The following is a 10,750-nucleotide window of genomic DNA, read 5'->3' as shown; positions in this document are numbered from 1 at the left end:
TATGGCAGTGAGTTCCACCGATATGATGACGCCCAGCGCTCTGACCAAACCACTCACATCTCCGATGCGCAATTGTGGCGCTCCAACGCGCTGGAAGGAAGAACAAAATGCCAGATTTCTTCTGCTAAAAGACGTGCCTTTTTATTTAATTTCACAGTGTAGCGTTCTAAACACAGAGTAAACATGTCTAGGTACCACAAAGCAGCGATCGATGGCTACCTGGACCTCTTGAAAGAGGCTACCAGGAAAGACCTGAATTCTCCGGACGAGGACGGGATGACGCCTACGCTATGGGCTGCTTTTCATGGACACGTCGAGGCCCTTCAACTTATATGTAGCCGAGGGTGAGTGCAGTTGATATTCAGAAGTCATAGCCTACCTTCCCATACCTACAATCCCAAAATATGTTAAGTGGCATATTAGCAATATATACCTATTGTGACGTTTTTACAATCACTAATTCCAATCAATTGAAACCTAATTCAGAAATGATTTTTCTCATATTAGTTAACTGATTTAACTAAGTCTAAACTATTAGAATGTGAATTTATTTGGACCTCTTTTAATTTAATTTACCCTATGTATGTTTAGATCAATTGACTTCTAATCCAATGAAAAAATAGCAGAAACTCTGCCTGACATGAGGAGGAAGGATAGAAGCTATAGGTTATGGTTTACCTTTTGACCTCTTCCTAGTCCTTGTCCATTACTGTCATTACCTTGATGAAGTCTTCCTGGTATGAGAACGGATATTTCCAATCTCAAATCTACATTGATGAGTTGCTAAAACACAACAATAAAGGCATCCTCCAGTAACCTACAAAACAGTCACAAAACCTATAGTACCAGTCCAATGAATACTGTAATATTGTATCTCCTTTAATATTGATGACATGTTTTGTTGGGAGGGATGCAGTTGGAGGATAAAAGTCCGGACGTGGCCTAATGCTGATCCTATTCCCAGCACTGCTGCTTGTTTCCAAAACAAATACTTGAACGAAGAGCAAAGGTGGACTTTATTGTTAATTCAAGTGATAGAAGGAATGCCCATCACCACCTTCCTGATGCCCATGAACCTACTAGAGGCTACCCTCATTAAGGATTTATAGGCGAGAGAGGTGCAGTTAGCTGTGTCACATGGGTTTCAACCTCACAGGTTTCTCTATCAACTTAAACAACCGTCCTCAAATGGTGACTGAATGCCTCTGAGATTTGAACTATATTCTACAATGTACTGTATGTCCATGTCACATTTTACCCATGTTATTGTTGTGCATTAGACATGCATGCCACTCTGAAACTGTCCCCCCACATTAGACCACATTTTCCCATAAGCAGAGCCAAATATGTAATCAGCCAAGGGGAATCATGTAATTAATGACAAACAATAGAGCCCTTCATTCCCCTGGCAGATTTCCCCTGCTTTCATACTGCAGGAAAAAAACAGACCTGATTTTCATCTCTCTTATTTATTTCTGTCAAGATGACAACCGACCAATTGCTTGATTATTTAATTGAATCACACAAACAATGGATTACGAAGTTTTCATAACATTGAACTCAGTGTATTTTTCTATAATGATTGGAATGATGTCAATCATACCTTTGTGATCATAGCTGCGTATTTCCATGTTGGGCGTTAGCAGTAGGATGTACTGCAACAAACTCGGTTTAATGATCACCTGTTGCTAAGATACTGCAATCGGGAGTTTTATAGAGGTCGTGATGGCACAAAGGACTTTCATTCTTAATGGCTTACCAATTAACCCATAAGGAAGGGTTGGTTTGTTCTTCATGAGGATAACATTGGTGGCAGTCCTTTTTCATTCATTTATTATAGGAATGCTATTATACAACATCAGTTAATTACTCATTATTTCGTTTTCAAGTGTTGTTCATTATATTGTATTGTTAGATTCAGGTTGATATGGACATACAGTGGGGAGAACAAGTATTTGATACACTGCCGATTTTGCAGGTTTTCCTACTCACAAAGCATGTAGAGGTCTGTCATTTTTATCATGGGTACACTTCAACTGTGAGAGACGGAATCTAAAACAAAAATCCGGAAAATCACATTGTATGATTTTTAAGTAATTAATTTGCATTTTATTGCATGACATAAGCATTTGATCACCTACCAACCAGTAAGAATTCCGGCTCTCACAGACCTGGTAGTTTTTCTTTAAGAACTGCACCTGTTTGAACTCGTTACCTGTATAAAAGACACCTGTCCACACACTCAATCAAACAGACTCCAACCTCTCCACAATGGCCAAGACCAGAGAGCTGTGTAAGGACATCAGGGATAAAAAATTGTAGACCTGCACAAGGCTGGGATGAGCTACAGGACAATAGGCAAGCAGCTTGGTGAGAAGACAACAACTGTTGGTGCAAATATTAGAAAATGGAAGAAGTTCAAGATGATGGTCAATCACCCTCGGTCTGGGGCTCCATGCAAGATCTCACCTCGTGGGGCATCAATGATCATGAGGAAGGTGAGGGATCAGCCCAGAACTACACGGTCAATGACCTGAAGAGAGCTGGGACCACAGTCTCAAAGAAAACCATTAGTAACACACTACGCCGTCATGGATTAAAATCCTACAGTGCACGCAAGGTCCCCTGCTCAAGCCAGCGCATGTCCAGGCCCGTCTGAAGTTTGCCAATGACCATCTGGATGATCCAGAGGAGGAATGGGAGAAGGTCATGTAGTCTGATGAGACAAAAATAGAGCTTTTTGGTCTAAACTCCCCTCGCAGTGTTTGGAGGAAGAAGAAGGATGAGTACAACCCCAAGAACACCATCCCAACCGTGAAGCATGGAGGTGGAAACATCATTCTCTGGGGATGCTTTTCTGCAAAGGGGACAGGACGACTGCACCATATTGAGGGGAGGATGGATGGGGCCATGTATCGCGAGATCTTGGCCAACAACCTCCTTCCCTCAGTAAGAGCATTGAAGATGGGTCGTGGCTGGGTCTTCCAGCATGACAACGACCCGAAACACACAGCCAGGGCAACTAACTACGGAGTGGCTCCGTAAGAAGCATCTCAAGGTCCTGGAGTGGATTAGCCAGTCTCCAGACCTGAACCCAATAGAAAATCTTTGGAGGGAGCTGAAAGTCCGTATTGCCCAGCGACAGCCCCGAAACCTGAAGGATCTGGAGAAGGTCTGTATGGAGGAGTGGGCCAAAATCCCTGCTGCAGTGTGTGCAAACCTGGTCAAGAACTACAGGAAACGTATGATCTCTGTAATTGCCAGCAAAGGTTTCTGTACCAAATATTAAGTTCTGCTCCGGTGGCGCAGTGGTCTAGAGCACTGCACTGCAGCGCTAGCTGTGCCAACCAGAGACTCTGTCGGCTCTGTCGTAGCCGGCCGCGACCGGGAGGCCCGTGGGGCGACGCACAATTGGCGCAGCGTCGTCCGGGTTAGGGAGGGTTTGGCCGGTTCTGGATATCCTTGTCCCATCGCACTCCAGCGACTCCTGTGGCGGGCCGGGCGCAGTGCGTGCTAACCAAGGTTGCCAGGTGCACAGTGTTTCCTCCGACACATTGGTGCGGCTGGCTTCCGGGTTGGATGCGTGCAGTGTTAAGAAGCAGTGCGAGGGCCTCCCGGGTGGCGCAGTGGTTAAGGGCGCTGTACTGCAGCGCCAGCTGTGCCATCAGAGTCCCTGGGTTCGCGCCCAGGCTCTGTCGTAACCGGCCGCGACTGGGAGGTCCGTGGGGCGACGCACAATTGGCCTAGCGTCGTCCGGGTTAGGGAGGGCTTGGTCGGTAGGGATGTCCTTGACTCATCGTGCACCAGCGACTCCTGTGGCGGGCCGGGCGCAGTGCGCGCTAACCAAGGTTGCCAGGTGCACGGTGTATCCTCCGACACATTGGTGCGGCTGGCTTCCGGGTTGGAGGCGCGCTGTGTTAAGAAGCAGTGCGGCTGGTTGGGTTGTGTATCGGAGGACGCATGACTTTCAACCTTCGTCTCTCTCCCGTACGGGAGTTGTAGCGATGAGACAAGATAGTAGCTACTACAACTACAATTGGATACCACGAAATTGGGGAGAAAAAGATTAAAATAAAAAAAACATTCTGATTTCTGATGTATCAAGTACTTATGTCATGCAATAAAATGCAATTTAATTACTTACAAATCATTTTTGTTTTAGATTCCGTCTCTCATAGTTGAAGTGTACCTATGATAAAAATTACAGACCTCTACATGCTTTGTAAGTAGGAAAACCGGCAAAATCGGCAGTGTATCAAATACTTGTTCTCCCCACTGTATGTGTTAATATGTATACATGTCTATAGACACTGAGTGTACAAAACATTAGGAGCACCTGCTATTTCCATGACATAGCTTTCACCTGGATTCACCTGGTCAGTCTATGATGCCTTATTGATGTCACCTTTTAAATCCACTTCAATCAGTGTAGCTGAAGGGGGGAGACAGGTTGAAGAAGAATGTTCATACATTGAGACAATTGAGACATGGATTGTGTATGTTTGCCATTCAGAGGGTGAATGGGCTAGACAAAATATTTAAATGCCTTTTAACAGGGTATGATAGTAGGTTCCAGGTGCACCAATTTAAGTGTTTCAAGAACTGCAATGCTGCTGTGTTTTTCACTCTCAATAGTTTCCTGTGTGTATCAAGAATGGTCCACCACCAAAAGGACATCCAGCCAACTTGACACATCTGTGGGAAGAATTGGAGTCAACATGGGCCAGCATCCATGTGGAACAATTTTGACACCTTGTAGAGTCCATGCCCGGTGAATTGAGGCTGTTTTAAGGGCAAATGGGGTGCAACTCAAGATTAGGAAGGTCTTCATAATGTTTTGTACACTGTGTAGATAAAGGTTTTTCACAATATCTGCAATATACCTTAAAAATACAGAAAACACGTTATTCACTGTTACAAATAATACATGGTAATAATCTATGAAAAGCCAACTGACATTTACTCCTGACGTGCTGACCTGTTGCACCCTCGATAACCACTGTGATTATTATTATTTGACCCTGCTGGTCATCTATGAACATTTGAACATCTTGGCCATGTTCTGTTATAATCTCCACCCGGCACAGCCAGAAGAGAACTGGCCACAACACATAGCCTGGTTCCTCTCTAGGTTTCTTCCTAGGTTCTGGCCTTTCTAGGGAGTTTTTTCCCAGCCACCGTGCTTCTACACCTGCATTGCTTGCTGTTTGGAGTTTTAGACTGGGTTTCTGTACAGCACTTTGTGACATCAGCTGATGTAAGAAGGGCTTTATAAATACATTTAATTGATTGATACAGTTTGGATTTACATTTCTCCCGAAGTTGTAAACCTGCATGCAAAAGATGTAATGATAAACAAATTACAGGTCACTCAAACTGAAAAGCAAAAGTTATCACTCTCAAAACAGTTAATTTGCCTTGCTTTGTTCAAACTGTCAGACAGTGACATCCATTATAGAATCAGTCAGTGTCAGTATCTTCTACAGGAGAGATGATCATGGGTCTTATATTTTATGCTGCCACAGGGTCTGGAGATAGGATATCGTTTCTCAGTGACGGTGGAGCCGGTGAAAGAGTAGATATGAGTCCTGGCCTCCACATTGTAGATGAAGACCTGACCCTTCTCATAATCCACAAATACCCCTACCTTCTGGGGCTTCTCTCTCAGGGAGAGCGAGACAGGAAGATTTGCGAGAATCATGTACTCATTCACATTCCTCAGCCACAAAATCCAGGATCCATCCTCAGCACTCAGTGTTCTCATCCCCTTTCTGTTGATGGGCTCTCTGGCCACTCCAAAATCCAATTCAGTCTTCCCCTTAACCTGCACCTCATAGTAAAATCTCCCAGGACACTGAGAAAAGTATCAAACCTCTCTTGCTTGGCAGTGTCTGATGTATATTTCCATGTTCCACTTGTTTCCATCCTCAGATAGAATGAGACGGTGATGTGCCATATCAGGGTCTAGAGTCACATTCACTGAATGTTTTTGAATGGTTTCAAGATCTTTACCCCTTCCTGTTCACAACTGATTAATGAGTACAATCAGCTTCTTTGATCTGATCCTGCTCCTCAGTTAGGTTTTTCAGCTGACAGTTGAGGTCTTCATTGATGCGATCCCTCTCTTGAATGAGACCCCTTTGCTCACCATGAGCTAAAATGCATTCATCTTTGACTAGAAGTAGTTCCTTGGTGAGGTTTTAATTTTCCTGAGGTCATCCCACTGCTGTTTAACTTGATCCTTTATATTTTAGACGGCAGATGGTCACAGATATTCCACAGTAGAAGAAACTGTCACCTTAGAGAGTCTTTTTATTTCTCAATTTGTTTAGGTCGGGGTGTGATTTGGGTGGGCATTCTAGTTTTTCTATTTCTTTGTTGGCTGGGTATGGTTCCCAATCAGAGGCAGCTGTCTATCGTTGTCTCTGATTGGGGATCATACTTAGGCAGACTTTTTTCCCACCTTAGTTTGGGATCTTGTTTTTGTGTAGTGCCTGTGAGCACGCCAGTCATTATGGCTTTGTTGTTGTTGTTGTTGTTGTTGTTGTTGTTGTTGTTGTTGTTGTTGTTGTTGTTGTTGTTGTTGTTGTTGTTGTTGTTGTTGTTGTTGTTGTTGTTGTTGTTGTTGTTGTTGTTGTTGTTGTTGTTGTTGTTGTTGTTGTTGTTGAGTTTCATTTTAATACACATGTGGAACTCTAGGCACGCTGTGCCTTGGTCCGTTCATTTCAACGAATGTGACAGCAACCAGCAAGAGAAACACTAGAGAGCACGCCCAAAATATCCCTTAATGATTTTCATCTTCACATATGTACTTAACACACCGGAACAGCTGACTAGGAATGTGAAATTCTGTCTTCCTCACTTCATTGAGCGGGCTCTGTTGAACAATGCCTATCAAATAATTTTCTGTTTGTCTCCTGTTGAGTGACCTTTAGTTTGGCAGAGTAGAATCCCTCAGTGTTCCTTTATATCTCTGAATACCAACCATACAATTTGGTTCCCTCAATGTCCTGGATACCAGCCTTTAGATTTACACCTCGGAACAATAACTACCCTTCTCAGCTCCTCAATTGAGATCACTGGCTGGGAGCCAACAGCTACAGACACAAAGGTATACAGGATTTAAATTACTGAAGTGAGGTTTTGAGAAAATGAATACATGTTATAAGGCAGACTGTATAGGTTATTGCATTTGACAGAAAATGTAACCTTACCTTTAATACAGACTTCCATGGGGAGATCATCATACCTGGACTTTGTCTTAGTAAAGTACTTGATAAAACCCATCATCATTGCCTTGTCAGTTTCAAGGTGTTTCAAGGTGTTGCATCTTTTCAGTTAGTCTTTAAACAGTTCTGTACTTCCCCTGTAGGAGACCATCTGATCCTTAGTTGTCACTTCAGTATTGGTAAAGATGAACAGCAGAGCCTGGGTGGGGAAGTCTAAACCACTCCACTCTCATATCCTCAGCATTGATACCGGGTTTGAGGTAGAGGTCTTCACAGGTCTAAAAAGTTGCGCATTGGATCTGTGGCTTTCCCACCCAATCTGAAATGTTTCTTGTTTTTTGTTTCATCAAACAAAAAAACAGATACCCATTCCGAATGGAACCCAGGACAGTCAGACCAGTTCTGAAAAAGGCTTGTGGAAAAACAGACCCAAACAGACACGTGCCGGTTCGGATCTTAGAGACCCGTTCAGATCCGAGAGTAAAAAGAGAAAGAAACCTCAGACTGGGAGCTGTCAAATGAACACACACACACACACACAGTGAAGGTGTAGAGTAGGCCTACTGTACCTGAGACTGCTCTGTGGAGGAGAGGGACAAAGACAATCTGGTAGCATCACCGTCATTCCAGAAAGCGATGATTACACAAATGATCAAGATGAATTCCATAACTTCAAATCAGGGAGTCAATAATGACATTTCAGTGTTTAGAAAACAATACACACAGAAAAACTGTGGAATAATCTAAAAGCAAACATACCAAAGTCAGTTCTCCTAGTTGAACAAAGGCTTTCCTTCAGTGCAGCCTTGTCAGTGCAGCCTTGTCCATGTACTCATCTGGAGTGACTTTTTTTAACTTACAACATAAAACTTGTCCAACTGCATACCTTTCACACCTACAATGATGAGCCAAAGCTGAACAGAAATCACAGAGATAAAACATATTTTATCTAATCTTGTCATAGAAATGTATGATTGGTTGGTTGATTAATTGGTTTGTTGATTGACTGACAGATGTTTCTGTGTTCTTTCAGAGGGGACCCCAACAGGAGCGACATCTGGGGCAACACGCCGCTGCACCACGCCGCCACCAATGGTCACATGCACATCCTCAGCTTCCTGGTCAACTTCGGCGCCAACCTCTTCTCCCAGGACAACGACTTCCACACAGCTATGGACGTGGCAGCGTCGGGCGACCGCATGGACTGCGTGCGATTCCTGGACAGTGCCGCATCACAGCAGACCATCCAGAATGCCAAGAAAGTGGCCAGGCTGAAGAAGGAGGCCACCAAAGAGGCTGAAATGCGGGTGAAGCTGTGTGAGAGGGTCAAAAAAAGGCACAAGAGCAAGATGGATAAGATGTACCAAGGGTCAGTGTCAGAGGCCAGCACGGCATCTCCGTCGTTCTCCAAGATGGGCACCATCAATAGTGTGAACGAGCAGTTCTCCAAGCTGATTGCCTCTGATACCTCAGGCTCGCTTACGGCCCGGTCGAAGGGGACCCTCCAGAGGATATTCGGGAAAAAGGATAAAGGAACGACGGAGAAGGTGGGAAGAGACGGGAACGTCATCTTCGTCAAGCAGGAGAACGGCACCCTCTCTGGGAAGCCTGAGTTCATGGGCGTTTTCTCCGAGCAGGACGAGATCGATGAGGAAGAGGACGGAGGGATGAGAAGATTCACTGATGATGACGTTAATGACGATGACGAAGGAGGAGATGGCCCAGGAGCCAAGGAGTCCATCTTCAAGCGGCCCGGCCTGGGGAACATGGTCTTCAGGAAGAACTTCTCCATGGAGATGGGGATAGAGCCCGACGACTTCCCCAGTGGGAACAATGAAAACCTGGGCTTCCTCATCCGCAGGGAGGGGTTCGACACAGAAGGGGAGGACACAGGCTTTGTTGAGGACGAGGACGACGACGACCTGCCCTGGAACCAGGAGGAGATCGGCCTGGATGACGACCAGGATGAGGAGACCTCCCCGCTGGTTGCCTTCCTCTCATCCATCTCCCTGCCAGACTTCTCCCCAGCCTTCACCCGTGAACAGCTGGACCTGGAGGCGCTGATGCTCTGTTCCGACGATGACCTCAAGGGCATCCGCATCCAACTGGGGCCCCGCAAGAAGATCCTGGAAGCTGCCGCTCGCCGGAAAAGTGCACTGGAGAAACCTGGCGCCATCAAGGACAGCTTCCTGTGATGAAATTCTGATATTGGAGGTGATTGAATATGGCTGAATGGAGAAAGTAGGATGAATGCAAGTAGGAGGATGTAGAGTGACAATACTTTTGAATGAAAAGAACACTGATGCAAAGTTGAGAGTTTGAAGTGGAAATACATATCCTGGTTTTCTATCCTTTAAAGACAAATTCTTTAATCTTTCTCTTACCTTGGACTAGGAGTGACTGCAGCCCTTCATTACTTTGCTATAGCCGCCACAGGCTAAAATTAGCATTGATTCACCTAAAACAATGGGGGTTCGACGGGCTGGATAAGTCTGGCACTGTGACGAGATAATCGGACATGGTTGAACTGAGCAGGAATGTCATTTAGATTAATGGAGTGGCAATAACACCACCACAACCACTACCAACCCCCATCTTGCAATACCAATTCATGAAGATAGAAGGAAGAAACACTGTCAGATTTCAAACATAATTTGAGCTGCATGCTCTTTTTGGCATGTCTCTGAGAAGCACACGACTCATTTTGAGTAATGATGTAATGTAAGAGCCTATTAAGTGGAAACTGTTCTGATCTTGATTTTCTTGTTTCCTCCTTTGATGATTGATAGAAAGGAGACAATATTGTGATGAATTCAGTTGTGACATTTTGTATGTGAATTTTAATCCTTGTGATTTGTACATTGATTAAAAAAACGTATGACAACCAAAATAAATAACGTTTCTAAATCAGTTGATCAATTCTTTCATGTGAGTTGCATGCATACATTTTCTCTGACTGGATTGTTTGGCACTTGAAAGTTCTGAATCACTGGTGAAGTAGATACATACCATGCAAAACTGTAGTGTGCCATGAGTTTCTCCTTACCAGGTGACCTAACCAGGAAAAACTCTGAGCCCTGGTAATGTGAATCTAGCCTTTGTTGCCAGCCAATTTAAAAAAAATATCTTAAATGTTTATTAGACACACAGCTCATATGATAGAGAGGAAGACAGAAGGAATCCCAGCAGGCCATGATCAGGAGATCCTTCTGACCCAGTCAACCAGGCAATGAAGGGAGGAGGAGTCCCATGCACCAGCAGTCAGCTCAGACGGAAAGCTTTTGATTCTGGCTTCAATGGAGAGGACACAGAGAGAGGGAGAAGACAAGTTCAAGCCAGTTATCTACATGGGTTGTGTCTGGTGGACAACTTGTCATGGTCATGATGATGAAATATTGCTCAAGTCTAAACTGTTTTCCGTATGAAACTTTATAGTAAGGCCATCCGAATAGTTGTTTTTATCTAAACTGTAAGTGACTACAACCAGTCGTGTATGTGCCAGTATGCAGATGTTGGTCATT

At 44.4% G+C, this 10,750-nt stretch overlaps 1 protein-coding gene across 1 annotated transcript; it reads left to right on the top strand.

The window, feature by feature from the left end:
* The first annotated feature begins 51 nt into the window (after window positions 1–51).
* On the top strand, window positions 52–10,139 carry LOC110486790 (ankyrin repeat and SAM domain-containing protein 4B). Its single transcript, XM_021558608.3, has 2 exons — window positions 52–344; window positions 8,263–10,139. Exons 1-2 carry the CDS (start codon window positions 184–186, stop codon window positions 9,422–9,424), a joined length of 1,323 nt encoding a protein of 440 aa, XP_021414283.2. The 5' UTR covers window positions 52–183; the 3' UTR covers window positions 9,425–10,139.
* Window positions 10,140–10,750: the final 611 nt, after the last annotated feature.

Source organism: Oncorhynchus mykiss, chromosome 13 (assembly GCF_057628025.1).
Source record: "Oncorhynchus mykiss isolate SJ-2025 chromosome 13, ASM5762802v1, whole genome shotgun sequence".
In the NCBI taxonomy this organism is placed as follows: domain Eukaryota; kingdom Metazoa; phylum Chordata; class Actinopteri; order Salmoniformes; family Salmonidae; genus Oncorhynchus; species Oncorhynchus mykiss.
Note: the sequence above shows the minus strand (reverse complement) of the source record. Positions and strands in the feature narration are given on the sequence as shown.